General features: G+C 42.5%; 1 protein-coding gene and 1 long non-coding RNA gene across 9 annotated transcripts in view; one reads left to right on the top strand and one right to left on the bottom strand.

Annotated features, from left to right (window-relative positions):
• Positions 1-26,415, top strand: part of MITF (melanocyte inducing transcription factor) — a 146,156-nt gene that overhangs the window by 72,938 nt on the left and 46,803 nt on the right. For 3 of the 8 annotated variants that reach the window (XM_083492602.1, XM_083492604.1, XM_083492605.1), the window contains exon 2: positions 25,210-25,453. In XM_083492602.1, the coding sequence (XP_083348728.1) occupies positions 25,210-25,453 (244 nt within the window). Of the gene's footprint in view, positions 1-7,566; positions 7,715-25,206; positions 25,454-26,415 lie in introns of those variants that run through there. The other 5 variants (XM_083492608.1, XM_083492606.1, XM_083492600.1 and 2 more) reach the window with 3 other exon arrangements.
• Positions 7,893-18,792, bottom strand: LOC310702193. Its single transcript, XR_014523342.1, has 3 exons — positions 18,211-18,792; positions 15,446-15,494; positions 7,893-9,373 (listed from the first exon to the last, which is right to left on the bottom strand). It is a non-coding gene; the product is annotated as an uncharacterized lncRNA (long non-coding RNA).

Below are 26,415 nucleotides of genomic sequence, written 5' to 3'. Positions count from 1 at the left end.
GGGAGTCTAAAGAAAAAGCAGAATCAGCCAAAATGCGATTTACGTACAGTCATTAGTAATGCTCATGCGGAAAAGTGGACTCCTAAGGTTTGTATAAAATAGAATAAGCGCAAGGGGTGACATTAGAGACCTCTCTTTAATTAAGTTGGATTTCCTGGAATATTGATTCACATCGGCATGTTTTGAATGTTTGACATTTTACAATTAGCCATATTGAGCAGCATTTCATGGAAAGGCATAATGGATACGCAAGGATTTAATTTAGTTCACATATCAAAGTGAACCAAACTTAGTCACACACCCCAAACTCATGTGTGGAACATAGTGCGAGAGACTACAGAACTTCTCTGAATTTTGTGCTATGATTCTTGCTTCAGTAATGCAGCAAAAATAATTAAAAACGTTAAAACTTAAAGGTAAGTTTAAAAAGACAGAAAAATATGCAGAAGTCTATTAAAATATGTAAGATTTGTTCAGTCAAAGGAGTTGTCTGCTGGCAGCATTGTGTTCCATGTCTTAACTTTAAGGTCTTTGCTCGCGCTCAGACATCACTCTAAACCAGGGGTCAGCAAACTTTTTTAGCAGGGGGCCGGTCCCCTGTCACTCAGACCTTGTGGGGGGCCAGACTATATTCCTATGCCTCACAAATAACCCAGAGGTGCATTTTAAATAAAAGGACACATTCTACTCATGTAAAAACACGCTGATCCCCGGACCATCCACGGGCCGGATTTAGAAGGCGATGGGGCCTGATCTGGCCCCCGGGCCTTAGTTTGCCTACCCATGCTCTAAACAATGGCTTAGTGAGACATGAATGTGCCTAGCCATTTCCTCTCCTCATGGGCAAGAAGATGCCTTCAGCCATGTGCTTCCTCCCCATGTGCACAGCTCTGATAGTTTAGTCCTTTTCACAAGCATTTGAATTAATTATTAGAATATACCAGATCAGACCATTGGTCCCTCTAACTCAGTATTGTCTACACTGACTATTGAAGGCTCTCCAGGGTTTCAGCCAGGACTCTTTCCCAGCCTTACCTGGCTATAGCAAAGATTGAACCCGCTACCTCCTGCATGCAGAGCAGATATCACTGAGCCTACAGCCTTGTCCATGATCTTACCAAGACTTTTGTTCAGTGACTTTTCTGTAGAGGGGAGGTAAAGTGTCACATGAACATAAATACTTCAGTAGTACCCGAAGAAGAAGAAGAAGAAGAAGAAGAAGAGTTTGGATTTGATATCTCGCTTTATCACTCCCCTTAAGGAGTCTCAAAGCGGCTAACATTCTCCTTTCCCTTCCTCCCCCACAACAAACACTCTGTGAGGTGAGTGGGGCTGAGAGACGTCAGAGAAGTGTGACTAGCCCAAGGTCACTCAGCAGCTGCATGTGGAGGAGCGGAGACGCGAACCCGGTTCCCCAGATTGCGAGTCCACCGCTCTTAACCGCTACACCACTCTGGCTCTCTCTCAGAAGTTAAAAATCTTTTGTCAGGATAACTTTTATCAAACTGCATTAGGACCCGAAGCTTTTTCTTAACATATATATATATATATTGAAGGTCACTCTTTTGAGTTATTTTGATGCTACGCCCCTCCCCCTTTTTTGTATTTCAGTGTAATGCATAATACTCTTTATCACACCACTGCCAGAAGATGCCCCTAGGAATATCTGACGCAGGCATAAATATCTCACCAGGGCTGGGCATTCCTGGAGGCATCCATTTCTTGGCATGCATGGGAACTCTCTAAGTCATCAGGAGCTTCCACATGAAAAGCAGCACTGTACATTGAATTCCCTCCCACAGGCTGGGATCAGTGCTGGATTTACATATAAGCTAAACAAGCTATAGCTTAGGGCACCACTCTCTTGGGGGCCCCAAAAAGTTTAAAGTGGGGGAAAAACTGGATGTACCTTTCCAAAATATAAGATAAAAAACAAATAAAAGCCCCCCTACATACAGCAACAGTGTTTTGTGTTGTGTAGGCTCCTATGATGTAAGTAACGGGCCTCCAATCATTTTAAGTTAGAGCTTAATAAGTATTTCACTATTAATATACTTGCGCTGGTCCATGGGGTCATGAAGAGTCGGACACGACTGAACAACAATTAATATACTTCTTCTTAATTGTATTTCAGTTCAAAAATTACTTTGATAAAATACATACAGTATTCTCTTATGGATGAATGGCTTTAGATACCTATTAGGTCCATAAATGTAGCATATATTCAACACAAAAACAGCGAGAATTTGTTGTTGACAAAGGACAGCTGGACATATAAAGGGCCCCATTACCTTCAGTATCTTAAGGCCTCATCAAACCTTAATCCGGCCCTGGCTGGGATGCAAGCAATGGGGCGGCGGCGGGGGGGGGGGGGACCCTAGCCTTCACATATTAAGATAATATTTTTTTGTTTTGTTTTAGACCAATTTTTTTTAGTTGCAGTATAAATCAAGTGTATGGTATATTTCCTCTTCCTCCGCCCGACTGTTGTTTTTCCAGACTTTATTGCCTGCTAAAAATACTCCTATTATCATTCTTGTATAATTCAAACTAGGTACATGATATGCTAGCGGGACAGAACGCCCGCTAGCAAGATGCAAAGACGCTCTCCCTTTCTCCTTCTCCTCCTCCTCCTCCAAAGGTCGCAAGTCACAGCTGCCCTCTTGGCGATTTACGTAGCAGCTAACGCAAATTCGCCACGGCTCTGGCAAAGCTATATAAGGGGGAACAATTTCTCCAGTGTTTAGGCCACAAAAAGGCTTTTCATCATTGCCATATGCGAATTGTTCCAACTAGGCCTCTCTTTTTAAAAACAACTAAAGAAGTAAAAACAATTCCGTGTAGACTGTTACACTCCGCCCCGGAGGGAAGCAGGAGAAGGCTCATTGAAATCCATCATTTTCAGACCCCTCCGCCCTTTTGGAAACCAAGTGACAAAAAGCATATTTAGAGCTGATCCATCATGTGGCTCCTGCAGTAGTAGCAACACTGGTTTTGCAACTTAACTAAACCGGTTGAACTACCACCATTGTGGATAGCGCTGGCTGAAAGGCAGCGCTGGTTCCTTCATCGTGGGAAAAGGGGAGGTGGTGGGAAGCTCTACTGCTCAGCCTAGAGGGCATCATTTGCGCTTACGTGGAAATTGCCTTTAGACTTCCGTCTAATGTTATCGCAAATATCCAAATGATGTGTCGTAAGCACTCCGAGTTAGGTAAGCTATGAGGCTCCCACTTGTAGGGGAATCTGTAGCCCTCCAGAAGCTCTGGGATCACAACTCCCATCATTCCTCATCACTGTGCTGGGGATGATGGGAGTTGGGACTCCAGTAATGTCGGTGGAGGGGGCACAGTTTCCTCACCACTGCTTTAAAGATTAGATTGCCACGGTAGCCCCAGGCTGTCCCCCCACCTTTCCTCCCCCCGCCCAGCTCTGAAGGGTGTGGTGTCCCCAAACTGTGCTTTGAGGCTAAAAAGAGATTTCCAACTATCAAAGTATTTTGTTACAGCCCTTCTGTTCATTTACAGTAATCAAGGAGGCAATACCACAATTCCTCTAAAAATAAAAATAAAAACAGGCCAGGCACTGGACTGCTAGTTGATGCTGTTCAATGATCCAGTCCGATTAGATAGCCGCTCATTTCGTATGAACCAAGAGCCCTTACTTTCGCCTTAAAGAATTTTTGGAGCATGCAGAGCAAAAGTTTCTGATAGCCCAGTGGAAATTTCAGTAGCCTTTGCTATGTATGCCCAATGAAAATGGCCAGTTGTGTTTCAATAACAGGGCAAACACCCAGTGCTTTTAATGATGATGATGATGATGACGACGACGATGTTTAGGGGTACTCTTATTTTCCTACTCATATTGAAATACTGCCCCTCAATGAGGCCAAACGTAGATTCACAAAATGTTTAGGGGTATGCGTACCTTCAGAAAAAAAAGCACTGAGTGCACCCATGATCAAACTTCTCAACCTTGTTTTAACTTAAAGCTTCAGGGAACTTTGATTCTGGACCAAATCTGTGGCACTGGGGAGAAAGGCATTTTCTAACCCTTTCCTGATTGAAATTGCTTTCTGGAAAAGCTGTCATTAGTTCCGGCAGGGGGTAAATGAGAATCCTGATGCCAGTACCTGACTTGTTTTGCCTAACTGTGACTTGCCACATTTTCAGAGAAGCAGTTTCAATTTGTGCCCACTTCCCTGTTTGCAGTGTCCATACAGAGTTGCATATGTTTGAGTAAACATGAGCAGGCTCGCTGTAACTGATTTATTGTGGTGTGGACTTTCATATTTTTGTCAGCTGTGTGCATTGTGCTGAGGATGGGCTTGCATGCGCGTGTATTGATACAGATATATAGATACTCGGTTGGAAACGCAGTGGAAGATAAAACAAACGACACATTTCTTAAAAACTAAAGATAACAGCAATCCAAAAATGTATTCTAATAGCTGTAGTAATAAATGCATGATGTAACCGTTTGCTGGAAACATCAAAGTATGAATGGAAGAGAATGGCTGTAAAAAACCCAATGGATGCTAATTGCTTTGAAGAGAACAGTACTACTCTCAATGAGTCAATATAATCTCTGCAACAGAATGTGAAAAGTTCTAATTTTGAGTGGGCCTCTCAGGCTTTAAGGCCCTTGTACTCCAAGACAAATCTATACTTTCTTTCCTGGTGATATTTCCATTACAGTGGTGCCCCGCAAGACGAATGCCTCGCAAGACGGAAAACCCGCTAGACGAAAGGGTTTTCCGTTTTGGAGGTGCTTCGCAAAATGAATTTCCTATGGGCTTGCTTCGCAAGACGACAATGCCTTGCGAGTTCCTGCGGGGTTTTTTTCCTTCCCTCCCTTTTTCTAAGCCGCTAAGCCGCTTATCAGCTGATCCGATCAGCAGATAAGCCGCTAAAAGCCGCTAATAGCGCTAATCCGCTAATCCGTCAATGGGCTTGCTTCGCAAGACGAAAAAACCGCTAGACGAAGAGAATCATAGAACGGATTCTTTTCGTCTTGTGAGGCACCACTGTATTGGTCATTTCTGATTTGCGCAGAGCTAAATTGGCAATATAGAATATAAACAGTGACATATAAAATGATGTTAAATTTCTGGCTAAAAAAGCTTTTTTAGTGCGTCTTGCTGTTCTGTTCAGGTAGCCTTTGAAGAAATGGACAATCACTCTTGGAAAAATGCTTCCTTCCTCCCTAGCAGTGACATTAGGCTTGTCTGAACTGTACGTAAAAATTATGGGGAGAAAGCTTGCTTTAAAAAAGGCCTTTGAAGCAGAGATTGTATGATGTATCCCTTAAGATGGAACAAGCGACCACATCGGTTTATGAAACAGCACCATTGTTTGAGAATTTCCTTTGCATTTCAAAAAAAAGATAACCTTGTTATTTTAAGGACTTGCATAAGTTAAAAGACAGGGTGGCCTTTACTAAAGCTCATTTAATTCTGATGCATTCAGTTGTTTTAGCAAGGAATGCTCAAGAGTGTGCCATACTTTGACTGTACCTGTCCTTGTGGTTTAAACCTAGATATTGTAAATATTATAGTATCACATTCTTTATATAAGTCATCAAGAGAGCAATACTGAGTCTATACTGTTTGTGCTGGGTGAATTTTCTATTTGCAATAACCGATTAAAGGAGACAGTACTTGAGAGGATGCTGCCTGGCCAGGCAGATTCAGAAGTTTGTATTAGTCATTCAGGCTTTATTCAGGTTTGCATACATTCATTCAGTTTCTTCCCATTTTATTTTAACATTGCATTTTAATATTTGTTAAAAGAGGAACACTCTTTCCTTTTAAAAAGCGGCAGGCTTTGATCTGCCAGAGAAATACAGCATTTTAAGCTTATTTATGATGTAGTTTATGTGGGTCTGAGTTAATGTCTCTTGGTGCTACCCTGTGTTACTTTCATCCTGTTAGTCAAATCCCTTGTAATAAGGCTGTTTTACAACCAGATTCTTCTCCGTCCTCCTCCAGCCATGACAACACTTCTCCCCCACACCAGCAAATTTAGTGTTACAGACACTAAAATGCACAAAGATAATTTGGGCTTGGCAACAGGATTATACTGTACAGATTTCTGTTTGATTATAAGGAAGTCATTTTATATACGGTTCTTTGAAATTTGGCAGCTCCACCTACTGAGGAAGGTTGGCTACTCCTTGGCCTAGACTAGAAAAATAAAAGAATCGACTTCTCCCACTTTGCCAAGACCCACCACCTGTGGGTACCCAGATGTTGTTGGACTACAACTCCCATCATCCCTGAGCTCTGGCCTTGCTAGCTAGGGGTGATGGGAGTTGTAGTTCAACAACGTCTGGGGACCCACAGGTTGAGAAAGGCTGCTCCAGAGTATGGATTGGGGATACAAATAATTATTAATGTTTGCAAGAACTCTCAAGATTCATTAACCAACAATCAAGGGTATAGCTTAATATAGCATTTCCACAAAATGCAGTGAGATCCGCAGCCATGTCGCAATAATTGGGCTGCCATAAATTAAACTGGGTTCTTAAAGCACTGCTTGCAGGAATTGTGAGAACAAAACCCCAGTGTCTTGTGTGAAAACTGTGCTGGTATCTATTTGGTCTTGTTGCACTGAAGCACAGGTGAATGCAGTAAAATGCTGACACGTGTTTTTCAGATGTTATCTCTCTTTCACCCACGTTGCTAAAGTCAATTGATTTTTAAGAAGTCCTGAGTAGTGTACACCTAGGTGCTTCACACCTGGGTTGTCACTGTATGGTCTGGATGACTGACATCTTTGGGTCTCTTTCTTTATGGTGAGAGAGAGAGAGAGAGAGAGAGAGAGAGAGAGAGAGAGAGAGAGATAATAGATGATAGATCTCTCTCTCTCTCTCTCTCTCTCTCTCTCTCTCTCTCTCTCTCTCACACACACACACACACACACACACCATAAAGAATATGGTCACACACACACACACACTGCTATCTCGGGTTACAGACGCTTCAGGTTACAAACCCTTCAGGTTACAGACTCCTCTAACCCAGAAATAGTACCTTGGGTTAAGAACTTTGCTTCAGGATGAGAACAGAAATCGCGCGGCGGCAGTGGGAGGCTCCATTAGCTAAAGTGGTACCTCAGGTTAAGAACAGTTTCAGGTTAAGAACGGATCTCCAGAACAAATTAAGTTCTTAACCCGAGGTACCAGTGTGTGTGTGTGTGTGTGTGTGTGTGTGTGTATCACATCACCATAAAGAGACCCAAAGATATCAGTCATCCAGACCATATGGTGCTATATATTGTGCAGTAGCTCAGGAGAACAAAACAAGCAGCTGAAATAGCGTCCTGTCTTCAGCCGGATGCCTTCTCACTTCTACAAGTTCCTTCGCTTTCTCTCCCCAAGCCAACATCTCCCTCCACTGGTAAAACGAAGTGCGCTCTCTCTCTCTCTCTCTCTCTCTCTCTCTCTCTCTCTCATATTATTCAGGTAGGTGCTGGATTAAACAGGTCTGCTAATGCAGAGACACCAGGGCACCATTTCAGCACTGAGCTGTGTTTGGATTGGAGTTGCCATGGCCTTTATCAAGAGCCACCCCTAGTGACACATCCAGGGCCAGGACTTGCTTTGACTTTGACTCTTCTCCAAGGGCTTTGCAGAGCACCTTAAGCAGGAAGGGGGGGAAGATGGAAGCTCTTAGAATCCCGATGTTCATTCCTTGCTCCTTTCAAAGCCGCTATCTGTAAGTGACACTTCATTTGAGGGGGGCAAAGAGCTCTCTGTTTTAACATGGTGATAAGTTTATATACATATATATATATGTACATACACATAAAAAAGAACATTGTGAGAGATTAAACCTACTGTTGCTGCTTCAGCTTCTTGCTATCTAAAAGGCACAGCAGCTGTGTCTGCCTGAGCAAGATAATGATAATAACTTAAAATGCGGAGAACAGATAAGTGATATATCTTCTTCGTGGCTTTCTTGTTGTTAAAGTAATATGAATTTACAGCCCAGACAAAACACTGAATTTGAAACACATTGTGGACTTTCTGATGTCAAATGCATCTCCTTTAGGAGTTGTGTGAATATATATTTTCTGGATGAGGAAGACTACAGAATAATACGGTTTTATTTTTAATTTGAGATATTTTTAGCTGCAAAATCTTTTTTCTTAAAAAACACACACACAATTGCAGTTGGCATTGCTTTGTTGCAGTTAACATATCTATTACCACTGGTGTAACAGACAAAAAGTAAAGCAGTGGCACATTTCATTATGAGGTTTGGAAGCAGAGGAGTCTCAGACTCTTTAGGGTCTGATCTTCGGGGCTCTCTGTCCAGTGCTGCTCTTGAACCACCTTTTGTGGTTCAAGAAATAAACTTCTGAGTGGTAGCTCAATGTATGGGGCTGTAAAAACAGTGGGGCAAACAGGAAAGTTGTTGGTGGATTGCTTACCAGTCAGTAGGAAAGTAATCTCCTACAGGTCTGGCTAGTAGGAATTTTTCAGCGGTTGCTTGTTGTTCACCTCTTGGGTGATACGTATCCCACCAGTCCCGAAAAGAGAATGAAGCATTGAAGCAAATCAACCTGCAGCCTTTTATTGAATTGCAACTCGGGCAAAAAAACAAACCAAACCCACACCTCCAGAGTTTAATAATTATTTAGTGAACATTCTTGGGTCACGAGGAAGGCTCTCATTAGAGTAGCAAAAGCTTTATTGCTTAGCAGCTTGTGAAGGTGTGTTTTGAAGGCAGGAAGGAGGGGAAATGGAAAAATACTAAATGCTTGCAATTGTTTAGCAGATGGTAGATTATTTTATTTTTAAAAAAATAGCTTTAAATGCCACGGGAGCATTCACAGGGTGTTGTGAGTGTGTGACTGTGCATGCACATATAAACACACTGGTTGGTTACACAAACTGGATTCGTGACCAGCGGTTCAACTGATACATTGGCACCCTGTTTGCAAAATTTAACAATTCCAAAGTACAGGTGCTCTTTCACTTATGCAAGATTAAATGTGCTGCCTTCAGCTGTACTTGAGGGTCGATTTCAAAAAATTCCGCTGGAAACATACATTTGTGCCATGTGTAGGTGGCAGTACTGAATCAGTAGCTCGTGTGCTTCTAGCTTGTGCTCCTTCTAAATATTCGAGGAGTGAGGTTATTACCGCTCTACACACATATAAAAAAGCTGTGAAAATGCTTTTTTTATAAAAGGTTTTGAAAAAATACATTGAATTTGGCATAGCGCACTATCGCCATCTGGTGTCACATTTGTATGATTGCACATTACAACATTTAAAACTTATTTGTAGCTGTATAGTCACAGGTCGCTCAACCATTGCTCCTGTGTTCTTTCTTCCACCAGATCGAGATAATCAGGTGACAGCAAAAACTGCAAAAAAAGGGCAGGCTTAGAACCTCTGGAATGTATTTTGTATAGTTAAGTTTTTACCTCCATCTTCAGTACATTTTTATTTTATTTTATTATTTTATTTTATTTTATTTTATTTTATTTTATTTTATTTTATTTTATTTTATTTTATTGCTATGGCTAGTGGCTGATGCAAATAAAGATTCTTCTGATTCTGGTCAATGGTTCAAAGTTGGCTTGTCTTGAAACTGGAGAGAGTTTGTCTCAGGTCAATATTCTAGGACTGGATGACACACCAAGGTGATGTGTCAGAGCAGAACCCTCCAGAGCAGATTTAGTGGGTGGAGAGGTGAGGAAAAGAGCACTGTTGCGCAAGCAGATCTCATTCTGTGCATGCAACAATCGTAGAATTGTAGAAAACGTATTCTCCCTAGCAGAGAGCGCATGTTGCGGTGGGGGATACAAGCCACCCCATTGTTGCTGGGCGGATTTGTGGAGGGATCCAGGCAGTGAATTGGTTAATTGGGTCGCTGGGGAGAACTGCTTGTGGCCAATTTTGAAGGAGGGGTCAGAGGTTTTAAATACTGGTCGCCCAACTTTGAGCGTTCTCTTGGCTGCTTGCACCGGATCACCCGCCCACCCTCTCTGTATTGGGGGGGTTGTTCGCTTGACCTTGCTATGCCTGTCATGGGGTCGTCTGCTTTGAGGCAGGGGCCTGGTAGGAATTTGTCCATTTGGCTGATTGGCTGGTGCCATTTGGTTTTGCCTACTGCGTAGCAAATCGTCACAACTTGTAAGGTTGGCGGTTAGGCATTGGTTCAAATTGGTTGGTGGAGGGGTAAGTGCCTACCCCTCCAATGGTGGTGCGGAAAGGGAATTCCGTTAAAGTAATCCAGGGGCTTGCCATTCTTTTCGTCCTTGTCCCTGGCATCGGACTTGGGCCGTTCAAGCCACCAGGAGCAGGAGGGTGAGAAGTGAGGGACTGAGGCCCAGCTTCATTTTCTCCCCAAAATTTGTTTCCCGGACTGGCTTTCGCTGGAATCCGGAAGTCCAGTTCTGTCCCCTGGGCAAGGACAGATAGTTGGAACCAATGCCTAAGCAACCACTCACTTGGATGTATTTAAATAAAGTTGTGGCCAAAATTGTGCCAAAAACCCAAACCAAAATTGATGTGTGATGTGTGAGTTATTGGGGGGTGGCTTGGGGACCTTGACACGCAATTGGTCAACTCGTCCAACCCCTGCAAAGCAAGATCACAGCTAAATGGCAGGTGACCATTCAACTCTCCAGTGAAGGAGAGTTTGACACCTTCTGAGATACTCTATTCCACTGTTGAACAGCACTTACTGTTAGAAAGGTCTTCCTAATATTTAGTTTCCCAGTACGTTTCTGAGCACAATTCAAAGTGTTGGTGCTGACCTTTAAAGTCCTAAATGGCCTTGGTCAGGTATACCTGAAGGAGCGTCTCCACCCCCATCGTTTTGCCCGGACACTGAGGTCCAGTGCCAAGGGCCTTCTGGCGGTTCCCTCGCTGCGAGAAGCCAGGTTACAGGGAACCAGGCAGAGGGCCTTCTTGGTAGTGGCACCTGCCCTGTGGAACGCCCATGCACCAGATGTCAAAGAGAAGAACAACTACCAGACTTTCAGAAGACATCTGAAGGCATCCCTGTTTAGGGAAGCTTTTAATGTTTAATAGATTATTGTATTTTAATATTCTGTTGGAAGCCGCCCAGAGTGGCTGGGGAAATTACTACTACTACTACTACTACTACTACTACTACTACTACTACTATTATAGTTGGAATCTCCTTTCATGTAATTTGAATCCATTGGATTGGGTCCTACCCTCTGGTGGAGGAGGAGACAAGCTTGCACTGTCTTCCATGTGACAACCCTTTAGATATTTGAAGATGGCTAACATATCACTTCAGTCTGCTCTTCTCCATGCTAATCATGCCCAACTCCCTCAACCGTTCTTCTTAAGGCTTGGTTGGTTTCTAGACCCTTGATCATCTTGGTTGCCCTCTTCTGTACACGTTCTAGCTTTTCAATATCCTTCTTAAACTGTGGTGCCCAGAACTGAACACAGTAGTCCAGGTGTGGTCTGACCAAGACAGAAGACAGCGAAATAAGCCTAATAATAAGCAGCAGCATACTGCTGATTCATACTAAGCTTGTTGAATTCTGTTCAAAGTTCTTTCAGTGTGAAACTATTCTCTCCAAATGGCATCTGTTAAAACTAGCATATAAAATGTACAAGCCTACATGAATGCTCTTCTGTCACACTTCATGACATGAAACAAAATTCAGCAAAAACTTCCTGCTGTTGGAGATGACCTCTTGTTTGTCATAAGCAGCCTAGCAAGTGACTATTTACACATGAGCTCATTTTCATGTTTTGGGGAAACAGATGGGTTGTAACATGCTAAAAATTATAAACATAATAAAAAGTATCACTACTAACTAGGGATGGATCAGTCTTAAGTTCATCTCCTTTTGTATCAGTTTGCGATTTATTAATTTCTGTATCAGTTTGTGATTTATTTCTTTTTAAAAAGTGAAACTTCATCAGTTTAGTACAGATTTCTCTGAATACACACACACACACACATTTTTGCATATAGCTTTTCTTAATGTGTACATTTTTTGCAAGCAATTTCTTTGAACATTTATGTTATTTTCACTATTATGTGCATTTTTATGCAGAGTTTTCACATATATGGGTACATATTTTTGTACACATTTTCGACTTGGAGAGCTGCGCAACAAAAGCTGGAAGACCGTGAATATAGAAGGGATAGCTGTGTTTCATTTCACATAGTGTTTGCGTAGGTGAGGTACGCATTTAAATCCTAAACAAAACAAAGTCCTCCTTCACCCCTAGTACCTCCCACTCGAATGAGATGATGAAGGATGCAGACCTGTACATGAAGGGCACATTGTTTTGATCTATCCTTTTCAAAAGTAATACCCTGTCCAGACTTCCGGGTTAGCACCACCGGCAATGGCGGATTTCCTCTGATCGGGAGGAATCCGCTCCATGGAAACCAGGGTCTGGACCGCCACGGCGAGGCGGAGACCCATTAAAAACCACAGGCGGGAGAAGCCTGTGGACGTGGGATTCGGCTGGCACCTTCTGCGCCTCCCCTACTCGCGGGGAAACCCAGTTTCGGGGTTCCGGAGCAACGTGGGGTGAGTGGCGCGGTGCTTTGAATCGACTGCTACTTTCACGGAGTGAAGCCGCATTGCTGTTGCCGGAGAGCACTGACTTTTTCCTGTGGACAATTGGATTTTAAACAACTACCTGTGAGTAGAACGGAAAATTGGATTTTTAAACATCGTAATTTGGCATCGAAACGGGAAGGTTTCAAACAGGAAGTCCGCCTTCCCCTTTTGTATATAGATTAAAGCAAAGACGTTGCAAACTAAAGTCTGGAAAGCCTTTTGTAAAGGATTAAATCTCCATCGGTTAAAACTACTAAACCCCCCTTGGAAGCAGGAGAAGAGGGGGGAAATTTTCAGACTGCCTAAGCCTGCAGGAGAGAGAGTGAAGGAAGATAAATTACCACTGCCTTGAACCTGGGAACGGGCTGTCAGTAAGATCGATCATTGACTGTGAATAACGTATGTTGACAGATAGCTAAATAAGAGAAATATATTGTTTCCATTGTTTCCTTTTGCACTTGAAAAGAAGCAAATGTAACTGAAAATTGATCCAACTTTGTTGCTGGATTTTTGCTTAAAAGGACGGATACAAACAGAAACTGTTTCCTCTAGAGGGAGTTTTTGAAACTGTTGCAGGAGTGGATCTGGGGAATTTTCCAGCTGCAGAGATTAAAGACCGTGGGAAATTGAGATTGACCTTGGACAAGAATGTTGACAGAAGAAGCCCCAGTGATTGCATCTTGCAAGACAAGTGCTTTATTGGAACAGCTTCATAAGAAGACGGATATGATGATTATTAAAATTGACAATATGGGACAAAAAATGACTGAGTTGGGACTAAAAGTGAATACCTATACAGAAATAACTCAGGATTTGATTCAGGAATCTGTTTCAACATTGCAAGCTGTGGAGAAGAAGAAGGAGAAAGTTGTTGTTGAACCTCAAGTAATTCAAGTGGACAGAGCCCTGGCCTTACAGAGGCAATTTGACGAACATAAGCTGTTGCCATTTACGATTGAATCCAGAGAAAGCCAGATTTGGAGGGATGGAGTCCCGTTTGGATTGGAGAAGGAAAGTTGGATAGATCCCCTTATGCAGGTTTGGGATCTGGATTTGGGTCAGGGGGAGATTGGAGTTGTGGGGGCCTTTAGCTTTGGAGGAGGGACTTTGAAACATGCTCTGAAATATCGTTTGGACTTTAGTTCGGACTATGGAGAATGGGCTGACCTGTCGAGAAGGAATAATGATATTGTTAGGTAGGAGTTTCCCCGAGACCCACTCCTCAGTGCCAAAGGAAGGAAACTAAGAACAAGATCAGCAGAAGACAAAGTGAAGCTCATGTATAGATATGAAGAAGACCTGCAGAAGGGACATGGAAAAGAGTTAAGAGCCTCAGATAGAAGATCACCAGGTTGATGGACCATATGGAATTGATAGAAAGGACTGACAGAATCCGAGTCCAGGGAGAAGAGATGGTGGAAGAAGATTGGAAAAAAGTTTTTAAAATTTATTTAGAGAAATATTGTTAAATTAATGAGTGTTAGAAAAAATATTGGAATGAAATTATACGGCTTTAGTAGAATATAAGGAGTTAAGTAAATATAAGTTTTAGGATTTTAATGGTAAGATAAGGTTAAAATAAATTAAGACAATTAAATGACAGAAAATAGTGAAAGATGGAAAGGATTTGATGGCTTTAGCAGAAATGTTATAAAAAACTAAATAAAAATAGATTGTTAACGGATCAAAGTGGAAAATTTAAGGTTAGACTGTCTTAAGTTAAATTTTAGAACGAAAATTGAGAAAGATGGAAAGGACTTGCTGAAATAGCTAATTGAACTAGACTACAAAGAAGGGAGGTGTGAGGAGGTCGGTGAAACAAGTATATGAAAGGTAAAGACCTGGAAAGGTTGGATGTGTTTTTAAATGTTTTTGTTCTTTTTTATCATTGTTTTATTGCATTGTTTTTTGTTTTTTGTTTGTGTTTTTTTATGTATTGTAAGGTTTTCTTTTGTTTAATTTTCTTTTGTTCTTTTTCTTTTTCTGTAACTTTCAAACTCTTAATAAATATCATTTTTAAAAAAACCAAAAGAAATACCCTGTCCATCACTTGCACATCACAAATCTTTTTTTTTTTTTTTAACTAAGAGAAGCCGCAAAGCATCTTGATTCCTGGCCCTTAATCTCTAAAATGAAAGTCTTGTTATGCATTCCAGTCCTGCATGCTATATACTCAGGTCTGGGTCATTTTTGCCTTAAAGTCTAGCTGAGTGGAAATAACAGTTGGATTTCCTTGCTGCGGTCTCATTTGGGGGCACCTATTGCAATTCTGCAAAAACTTTATCTTGGCATGAAGGCTGAGGCTTGTGATTTTTTTATCCTAACTGTTGAGGCTTTCCAGAGCACCTGGGTTATTCTATCAGGTGTTTTGATCCTATATGCTGTGGGACACTTGCAGTGCAGCAGCTATTATCCATAGTGCATGTATTTATCAAATCCGTGTATAAAAACAATTTTTGCCAGGTTTATTGTTCTATCCGTGGCAGCAAAGGACAAAGTTGAATGCAAAGTTGCTTTTATCTAAATGGCTCTAGTTTAGATCATGCCAGCTAACAGGACAGTTGAATCCAGTTTCAGTACAGCCTGTAATCAATTGTTAAGTTTAGGAATGAAGCACAAAATGTTACAATAGATATAAGAAGAAAAACACTGGTGTGTGTTGTTGTGTATTGTCGACTACAAATGTATTGACTCTTCTAAACTGCTTCCATTATTATGTTTTACAGGGTATTCCATGGGTATTCCAACAGTAGACACTAGTAATACTATTTACACTTAGTGCACAATTTACAAATCAGGGTTTGCTACATTTCTGGTTAAAAGGGGCAGGAATGAATAGTAGCTAATGATTCTGAAGTATGTACTTACCAGTGGGAGGACTTGCTCCTTACAACCATTGAAAAGTTCATTTCTGCCTCTACGAACAATGAAACAATGAAACGCTATTAAAGGGTTATAATTTCATGTAGAAACAAGCTAGTGATCCATTTATTAAGAAGGATTCCAGGCTGAACATATGGGAAGCCACTTTATACAGAGTCAGACCATTGGTCATAGAATCATAGAATCATAGAATCATAGTGTTGGAATAGTCCACAAGGGCCATCGAGTCCAACCCCCTGCCAAGCAGGAAACACCATCAGAGCACTCCTGACATATGGTTGTTAAGCCTCTGCTTAAAGACCTCCAAAGTAGGAGACTCCACCACACTCCTTGGCAGCAAATTCCACTGTCGAACAGCTCTTACTGTCAGGAAGTTCTTCCTAATGTTTAGGTGGAATCTTCTTTCTTGTAGTTTAAATCCATTGCTCCGTGTCCGCTTCTCTGGAGCAGCAGAAAACAACCTTTCTCCCTCCTCTATGTGACATCCTTTTATATATTTGAACATGGCTATCATATCACCCCTTAACCTCCTCTTCTCCAGGCTAAACATGCCCAGCTCCCTTAGCCGTTCCTCATAAGGCATCGTTTCCAGGCCTTTGACCATTTTGGTTGCCCTCCTCTGGACACGTTCCAGTTTGTCAGTGTCCTTCTTGAACTGTGGTGCCCAGAACTGGACACAGTACTCCAGGTGAGGTCTGACCAGAGCAGAATACAGTGGCAGCCCAGAATTGCATTGGCTTTTTTAGCTGCCGCGTCACACTGTTGGCTCATGTCAAGTTTGTGGTCAACCAAGACTCCTAGATCCTTTTCATGGTCCATATAGCTCGGTGCTGTATTGCCTGTAGTGATTAAGGTTGCCATATTTCAGAAAGTGAAAATACAGTGGTACCTCAGGTTAAGTACTTAATTGGTTCCGGAGGTCTGTTCTTAACCTGAAACTGTTCTTAACCTGAAACACCACTTTAGCTAATGGGGCCTCCTGCTGCCGCTGCGCCACCACGGCACGTTTTCTGTTCTCAACCTGAAGCAAAGTTCTTAACCTGAGGTACTATTTCTGGGTTAGTGGAGTCTGTAACCTGAAGCATATGTAACCTGAGGTACCACTGTATGAACAGAAAAGTCATTGAGCTTTTTTAAGTAAAGTGGTTCCCCCCCCAAAAAAGAGTTTTAGAGCCCCCCCCCCAAACCACAGAAATATCCACAGACAAAATTTCCTGACATTAAAGGGGAATGCCCAGATGCAGTTTCCGATGGCATATGGCAACCCTAATAGTGGCACTGGCTCTCTGGGATTTCAGATGGGCGATACTCCTTAATATACCTTAGAGATACAGGACTGTCCCTTGCATGGTAAGTAGGATTGATGTACTGGCAGCGGGGGTGGGGTGGGGGCTGTGCCCAGCACTAGCAGCAGTAGTCAACAGCCCACTGCCTGGCCAAACCAGCTGCCTCCCAAAGATGCTCTCCAACACGTCCCTTTCTAGAGTGAGCCAAGAGGCAGGGAAGTTGAGGCACAGGACCACACTGCCACAGCTGCTGTTGCTGCCAAAAAGTGGGATGGGGGGGGGAGCGGAAAGAGAGAGGAGGCTGCAGCTGTTGCTAAAAGTGTAGCAAAGAGAGAGGGAGAAGCAAACCAAACGGGGAAAGGAGGGGATGCCACTGCAACCATTGTGAAGAGGAGGAGGGGTGGCAGAGTTGAAGGCAACCAAAGTTCTACACAGTGTGATTAGATCTGGGACCTTCTCTTGCCCCTGCCCGCCCCATGGCCCTGCGAAGTTACCAGGGGTTGTGCCAGGGGCATTCTGCGTTCAAAGCATCTACCCCTGAGTGGTGGCCCTTCTAAGCTCAGTGCAGTTATTGGGAAGTGACAAAGTTGTGAACTGTGCAACATGGTTCACTCTTTGAGGGACGTATCCATGGAGGTGGGCATCTGAGAATGTTTTTGGAAAGCAGCATCAGTGGAGATTTGCCCTAGATCCATCCTTCCTTCCAAATTACTCATTAGAAAACACATTAGAAAACAGTTTGGAAAGAGCAATTCTGAACACATTCAAGGGGGGGGGGGAGAGATTTAAGCAGTCTCTTCCAAATCTACCTTCCTCTGCTCAGGCTTGCAGAATGCTCAAGCTCCTCTTGCTTAAGAGAAAAGAATTATAGAGCTCCCATCTTATCATTGGCTAGTTTGATCCCTGTGTCTTCATATGGATTCCTTCACTCACAAAATAGATTGTTTATATGATGCAGAAGGTTTAATCAACCCTAAACAAATTCAAATTGGTTGGATTTAACTGCATTCAACTATGCCATAGTTTTTCACTGGGACATAGTATAAACTTCTAATTTTACCTGGATTGCACCCTCTCTCTGTGTGTGGACTGTGTGTAACCGCAGCCCCTTTCCATCCCAACAAATATGAATCAGTTAGCAGATACGTTAAAAGTTTTTTTACTTCACTTACCACTGGACTTCTTAGACAGCTGCCTTTAATCAGAAGATTATTTAGGCCGTGTTATGCTGTTCCCAGACACTTAAAACATTTGACTGGTGTCTCATCTTGGCTGAATAATGCTGCTTCATTAATTTTAGCGAGAGGGGTGCATTGCTCAACTCTTGAAAGCTCTGTTATTACTATTTCAACTTGCCCTGCACCATCAGTTCACCATTTTGTCCTCCTCCTACCTTTAGTAAAACAGCAGTGACTAAACCCTCAGGCGGAATTTACCTTAAGTGGTGTTTGATAAGCTGCTTACCTGAGAAAACCCCCAACAGAGTTCAGTTGAAGGCACCATATTGATGTCTACTAGGTAGCTGAGATACGTTCTTTCAGTACAGCAGGAGAGCCGTCACGTTATTCGTCCCATTCAAGGCTCTGTCCTCGATCTTTTGCACGTGAAGATGAACAGGGCTTTCAGGATTCAGCTGTGCTGGTGCACCAGGCTTTCAGAACAGAATTCTTCCCCAGTGCCACTTGTTTGACTACTAATCAGTGGTTCATATTTTCCTGTTGCTTGTTTGAAGCATAAATGGCGAAAGCTTTGGAAACTCGAAGCAGTAGCCTGAAGATTAGCTTTAGATTGGCTGGATATTGGGGGGGGGGGGGTAGAGAGGAACAGAAGGGCGCATTTTAATCCTTTCACCCCTTCACATTCCAAACTAATCTAGTTCTTTCGTACACTAGATGTAACAATAGACATGTCTATGGCGCATCAAGCCAAATAGGTTAAAACACACACACACACACACACCCCTTCAAGCAACACAGAGATAAATCTTCCTTAGTGAAAGCTTTCGGCTTTTGTTCAGAGCTGGGAATGCAATTCAGACCTTTACTTTTTGGGGAGCAGGATGTTTACATTAATGCGTCCTATGACAGACTTGCTTTCTTGTAACTGTGGCTGGAAGGTTTTAATTTACTCAGACTTTTTTTCTCTTTCTTTCTTTTTGACTAACTTGAAGGCCGCAGTATAACCCCCAGATGGAAGGAAAAGTGAGTGGAATATGTAATTGCAGAATAGATACTTTTAGAACAACCTACCACCCCACTAATTATTGTTTATTCCTAGGGCACATTATATACTTTTAAAAGAAGCAGACAGATCTTTTAGTAGTGCAGTTCAGTATTTCCTGAGGTTCATCATTGCTTCTTGTCTTTTGTCCCCACCCCACCCAGTTTAGCCAGTAACAGGTGCCATAGATCAGCATAATACTGTGGTGTTACTAGAATGCTTAATGTCAGAGGGTTTGATTGACATGAGAGTCCCAAGCAAAGGCCAACCTCTGCCAGTTCCCTAGCAAACCTGTTACTGCTATGGCTTTCTTTATCCAAATATTGGCAAAAGGTTTGATGTGTGATGCAGATGGTATTTTTTATATATATAATTGATCTATTAATTTCAAACTTAAAGACTCTTATTTTTTTCCTGGCCAGGAGATTATACAATGCAAGTGTGCAGCTTTTATTAGGACATATGAATACAGTCCTGGTTTATTCGAATCTGTTTTGCTTGCCAAAGGAGGCCTGGCTTGAACCGGGAATGTTTTAGCCCAAAATTAATTTTTGAGGTGGGTGGAGCAGTGCCAGGGGGACTGTTGGCAGTAGCTGGGAAAAGGAATGGGAACGGAATGTCTCTCCACTTTGGAGTTTCACACCTAATAAATGCTCTTTATGCCCGCGTGGTAACGGAATACTCCACATTATGTGCATGAATAAAAGCAACATTATGCTTATCTCAAATTCTGTCTGTGCTAAATCTGTTTCTGGCTCTTTCCTTACTACCAAAGATGAGCAGAACATTTTATAATCAACTTAGTCTCTCCCCGGTTGCCAGTTTACTCTCCAGGTCTGTGATTTTGATGATGAGAGGCATGTGTGCTCAGGCACATGCACTTATGTGTGTTAAAACAGTTGCATAATACAGCTTTTTGCATGCACGGAAGATCTTGAAAAAAGTGCAACCTCCAGTCAAAATACAAGGTCTTAAGAATGTGTTGCAACCTGATGCCCTGGTTTAGCATATGTCTGTCTGACTATCTAGAGCTTTTTTAGTCCTGGAGGCTTCAGGCGGCGCTTTGAGTTGAAGTACAGTTGGCCCGCCACTTATGCGAGGGTTTGGTTCTGGGGCTCTGTGCACAAAAGCAAAATAGTGGGATGCCCCCCTCCCCACAAGGTGAAGGGCTGTGTATTAGGCTCGGGAAAGGTTGTGGGACACACCCAGAGCCCTTGCACCTCCTTCCCAGAGCCTTGTAAGCAAAGAAAACCTAATGGGTGTGCAGGTAGAACCCTAAAATTGTAGAGTTGGGAGGGATCTAGTCCAGTGTTCTTCAATGAAGGAATATGCAGCTGTCCCATACGGAGACTGAACCTTATAATATTAATAAAAAAATTATTATTTATACCCCACCCACCTGTCTGCGTTTCCCCAGCCGCTCTGGGCGGCTTACAGTATATATTAAAGGTAAAGGTAAAGGGACCCCTGACCGTTAGGTCCAGTCGCAGATTACTCTGGGGTCGCGGTGCTCATCCCGCTTTACTGGCTGAGGGAGCCAGCGTACAGCTGGTCATGTGGCCAGCACGACAGCCGCTTCTGGCGAACCAGAGCAGCGCACGGAAACACCATTTACCTTCCTGCCGGAGCGGTACCTATTTATCTACTTGCACTGTGTGCTTTCAAACTGCAAGGTTGGCAGGAGCAGGGACCGAGCATCCTCTGTCACAGGGATTCGAACCGTTGACCTTCTGATCGGCAAGCTCTAGGCTCTGTGGTTTAACCCACAGCATCACCCACGTCCCTACAGCTTATATTAAAACATAGTAAAACATCAAGCATTAAAAACTTCCCGGTACAGGGCTGCCTTGAGATGTCTTCTAAAAGTTGTGTGGTTCTTTATCTCCTTGGCATCTGAAGGGAGGGTTTTCCACAGGGGGGGTGCCATGACCTTGGCATTATCAGCACCACACTCTAACCAACTGAGTGATGTGAGGAAAATAAATAATTGGAGAGCAGGCAATGGTGGGTTTTCCCCACTCTCCATTTATTTATCTACACAGAAACACACCTGCCCCACACATTAAGGTTGTGACCATGTATGTAAAGTGAGCGTAAGTTGTGGGCCCACCATATTACAGAACACACACTTAACAGGGAAGGTAGCAATCATAAAATCTTATATGTAGAGTTAAAAACCTGAGGCCTCTTGCGCATTGATGCTTGCCGCTGATCCCCAGCCTCAATAACTACAGTGCATAACTCAGCGTGTGCAGTGTATTCTGACAAATCCCAAATCCTGAACTGAAGTGGGGTGCCCTAGAGGGATTCTGCGCTTGTCCAAGGTGAAGCAGGGTTGGTTCAAGGGTCCCCAGTTCTGAAATTTGTCAGGATCCATCTTCTCAGAAGGGGGCTAACACACCTTCAAATTCAGTACCATTCTGCCGAAGTTATAGATGGTTCTTTTATGTATTTATTCATTAAAATATGTCTAGCAAAATAATTTTGGGCTTATTTGTGTGGCAGGCTGTCAGGGCTATTATGCCTGTAAATTTCATCCAGTTCTGTGAAAAAGAGGGTGGGGGGAGACTTCCAAGGGAGTCTGTTCCACTGACAGTAGAATGTGAAATCTGGTAGTATTTACCTTGGGTATTCAGTTGGCCCCAACCACCTAAACATCTGCCATAGGTTTGGGAAGTGTTGAAGCTAGTTTCCATATTATTATATTTACCTTACTGTATATATTATATATTTACCTTATGAAAGCTAAATTCATTTAGCTTTCATAGGGTGATATCATGCTGTTTGCCCACTAATGGAAGGAACCTGACAGCAGAATAGGGAGCAGGGTCAATTTTTAGCATTGCAGCCCCCTTTCCCTCTAAATTTGCTCTGGAGCATTCCCTAAATATGAAACTGGTTCTGATATTACAGGTTTGCCTAGAATCTTCTTGAATTTTCCTTTCATAGTCTGTGTTTAAATGTTTTGGAGGTTGTCCTTGGACAAGAGATCAGTTTATGAATCTTTCAAGGTGCAACAGTCAAAATGTTAGATTACTGTTACAGTATTTATTTATTTAACCTTTGTGTCTATCAACTTTGCAAAACTGCCTCAACCTGTCACATTCTTACAGTCTTCTGCTCCTGAAGTTGTTATATAAAACACAGATTTTTGAAAGGGAGTATGGTCGGTTTTGAAATTGCTTGAGGGAGATCTTCAACTTAATTAATGGTGAACAGCTAGGCCAGCCTTTCTCAACCTTGGGCTCGCCACTGTTGTTGTACTACAACTCCCATCTTCTCTAGCTAGCAGGACCAGTGGGCAGGGCTGATGGGAGTTGTAGTCCAACACCCAAAGTTGGGAAAGGCTGAGCTAGGTGATGATGCTAGATCTGTCACTCTGTAAACATTAATGTAAAATTAAGCAACACGTTTTTCTCCCCACCCTGCCCTGGGCTGGATACAAGAAGATGGTACTTGTTGGGGGATTTGTGATACCTCGGGTTAAGTACTTAATTTGTTCCGGAGGTCCGTTCTTAGCCTGAAACTGTTCTTAACCTGAAGCACCACTTTAGCTAATGGGGTCTCTTGCTGCCGCTGCACCGCCGGAGCACGATTTCTGTTCTCATCCTGAAGCAAAGTTCTTAACCTGAGGTAATATTTCTGGGTTAGCAGAGTCTGTAACCTGAAGCGTATGTAACCTGAAGCGTATGTAACCTGAGGTACCACTGTATAGCATTCTCTGTTCTAATTCTTTCTTTTTGATGAAAATCAGTAGCTGTTTTACCTAAGGTATGAACTTTCCCACTAAAAAGTTAGGGATTCCCTGTGATGCATTGTAGGATATGAGAACACTTCGCCCTTAATTGAAAGTATTCCCTTTTCTCTGTGAGTATCACAGTCAGTGACTTCTCTTGAGCAGCTAATTAGTGCGATTATTTCGCAGCTGCATTAGTTTCACCGCAAAGGTTTTTTCTCTTGTTTTATCAAAAGGATCAGTCTCCCTGGGAATGTTTCAACCTGACAGGCCTGAAACAGCAAGATGGTCATCATTCTCCACCCCTACCCCCATCCATTTGGGCGGCGGGATGTTGGAGGGAAAAAAATAGTTCGGTCTGAAATGTAGGTTTAAACTTTTTTGGGTCTTGAAATACTCACATTTCAAACTACAGATTATTGACGTGAAGAATGAAAATATGCTTATTTAGATATGTTAATGTACAGCTCTGGATGTTAATTGGGGAGGATGAGACTTTGCTCTGTTTGTCTATCTTTTATGGCTAGTGGAGCACTCTTAACAATTTCTGTCCCTATTTGGGGGTTTTCTCAAAACATACACAACTTTTCCCTCCTAGAAATGAATCCTAATTTGTTTTCAATAGCAAAATCTATAGGGATAGAATCCATGGATGTCCTTAATATTACCTACCTTTGCTGAGAAATTTGTATGGTTCCCTGAAAGTGATTACAGTGGTACCTCGGGTTAAGTACTTAATTCTTTCCAGAGGTCCGTTCTAAACCTGAAACTCTTCTTAACCTGAGGTACCACTTTAGCTAATGTGGCCTCCCGCTGCCGCAGCGCCATTGGTGCACGATTTCTGTTCTCATCCTGAAGCAAATTTCTTAACCCAAGGTACTGTTTCTGGGTTAGCAGAGTCTGTAACCTGAAGCATCTTTAACCCGAGGTACCACTGTATTGATTAAAAGGGAACCATAGGCTGAACTTCATTTTTTGCAGAGGTGGAAATGCTCACCTAATGTTCACTTCTGAAAACTCCCTTATTTAAATTTCTATTTTAATTGCATATATATATATTAGGGGTGGGCAGTATATCGATACTTTATCTCTTATCGGTATGAACTCCAGACCGCAATAAAGGTTTCTCATACACACACACACACACACACACACACACACACAAAGTCAAACCTTGGTTGTTGAACATAATCCGTTCTGGAAGCCCATTTGGCTTCCAAAATTTTCGACAACCGAGGCATGGCTTCTGATTGGCTGCAGGAGCTTCCTGCACTCAAGTGGAAGCCGTGTCAGACTTTTGGCTTCCAAAAAATGTTTGGAAACCGTAACACTTACTTTCGGGTTTGCGGCGTTCAGGAGCCAAAACGTTCCAAAACAGAGGCATTTGGGAACCAAGGTTTGACTGCAGACTTAAACTCACTTTCAAGTTCAGTGAGCGAAAACTCACCCCACAACTTCTCCCCTTCACATAAGTGGCAATTAGCTTCTTTGATTACATGCTGTGGAATCAATGTGTGGTACTGGGTTACTTCCATTTTTATATGCTTTGATGCAATATGCCAGCAGATTAAATTTAGACCAGAATGCACTTGTGTGCTTGTTTGCTGGAGGTCTTTTCAGAGATTTAGGGTGAAATATTTACAGTAGTCCTAGGATTGTGCTGTTGTTTAAGAAGTATCTGAAGGTCAAAAATATGCTCATGGTGATTGGCCATGACCCAGAAATACATGCAGAGTCCATGTGCACTGTGGCTTTCTCAGGCAATAACTCCCTTGCAGAATATTAATAATAAAAAAGCAGTTTCCATGTTTGTCATTTTATCAGCTGTGAGGGTGCATTTCTGCCTTACTACATGAAATCAATCAAAACAAGGGACCCAGAACGGTAATTCAGGGTGCAGTCCTATACCCAATTTCCTTTGAAATCAAACCTTTTTTTTAGTAGTAGACATGTATAGGGATTGCACAGTTGATTTGATTGTTTTGAAACGGTTAGCTCCACCACCAGACTTTTTGACAAAAAGGAACCTTGTTTGAAAGGAGAGAAAAATAGAACTTATTTATATATATATGTCATGGATGCTTTAGCTGAGATTCCTGCATCGCAGAGGATTGGACTGGAGGGCTCTCAGGGTCCCTTCCAACTCTACAATTCTAATGATTCTATGAGACATGCACCTAAACTATAGTGGTTATAAAATCATTTGAGTGCTTATCACGCAGCAGTATTTAACTATGCCTATCAGAGCTGTGCGTTAAGTTTTGAACGATGCATTCAGAGTTGAACTTGAAAGGGAAAGGTATGAATTTTACATAACCAGGCTGCTAAGACCCACTGACCGAGCAACTAGTTAAAAATCTCAGCCCTTGCTATGTATGCTTTGACAAAGATTCCCTTCCCCTGGCGCATGTGGTCTCTCCCACCCCCAGTGCAAGTCTACCGAGTCCAGCCAATGCAATTGATGAGTAATGGAACTATCTGTGTCTTCTGGTCTTTTCCCCCAGCAGCTCTGAGCACCCTGGAGCTTCGAAGCCCCCACTAAGCTCCTCCAGTATGACATCACGGATTTTGCTACGACAGCAGCTCATGCGTGAGCAGATGCAGGAGCAGGAGCGCCGAGAGCAGCAACAGAAACAGCAAGCAGCCCAGTTCATGCAGCAGAGAGTGGCGCTGAGTCAGACACCAGCCATCAACGTCAGCCTCCCAGCCAGTCTCCCTCCTGCTACTCAAGTGCCAATGGAAGTCCTCAAGGTATGTGAAGTTTCCAACGTGGGGCTCTGGAGCTCCATTAAGAAGGTTGTCTCTCTCTATACAATTAGCATGAGTGTTTCTAAAAGTGGTTCACCTATAACAGTGTGATCAATTTCATCGCCCGTCCCCTTTTTGGAGCTGCTGTGCTTTTCCCCAGGTAAGTCTAACCAGGGCCAGGAAATGAAAGCTACGTTTTAGAAAAAGAAAAGCATTTAAGAACAAAAAGGGTGAGTTTTTCTTCAGTTGAAAAAATGGATGTGAAACACACGGTTTTAAAAACTGCCCCCCAAATTTCAGACATTTAAAAAAGAAGGACTTACCCGAATTCTTGCATTTTCAGATTTCCTGGTTTCTGTGCAATAAGTGTTAAGAAAAAATACCGGCGAATAGCTTTGTTCAGAAACTTAGGAAAGATCCCGCACAAAGGATTGTTTCAGAAAGCCTTAATCTGGAATACGGTCTTTTGCTGTTTGCCACTAGTAATCCTTTTTTGCTCAAATGACTTCATTTCTTTTTGTAGCTTTTGTGCTCTTTCCTCGTCCAGTGTCCTAATTACTGGGGAGAATCTGTATCTGGAACAGACAGAAATGCAGACTTCTTCACTTCACCGCAGTTGGGTTAGACCAGCTACCGCAGAGTAGCGCAATTACTTTTAAGCGACACTCAGAATTTGAAAATAATTTATGTAACTCCAAAATTCAGAAGAGATGCTGCAATTGGGTGTTAGTTTTACCCCCCCCCCCCCGCTTTTGCACCTGCGACATATATAAACCGTATTTTCCCCACTTAAATGGATGGTTGGATAATTTTCACTGCTGTGTGTCCACATGTGTGCTGCAATATAGCAGTGCCTATGGCTCTCCAACAATATAGTTAATTGGGTACTTTAAAAGTAAAGCTTAGTTTGCAAATGCAGAGAGACTACTTCAGTTAAAGCAGGGGTAGGAGAACCTGTGGCTCTC

The sequence above is a fragment of the Podarcis liolepis genome, assembly GCF_965112155.1.
Source record: "Podarcis liolepis genome assembly, chromosome: 2".
Classification (NCBI taxonomy): domain Eukaryota; kingdom Metazoa; phylum Chordata; class Lepidosauria; order Squamata; family Lacertidae; genus Podarcis; species Podarcis liolepis.
Note: the sequence above shows the minus strand (reverse complement) of the source record. Positions and strands in the feature narration are given on the sequence as shown.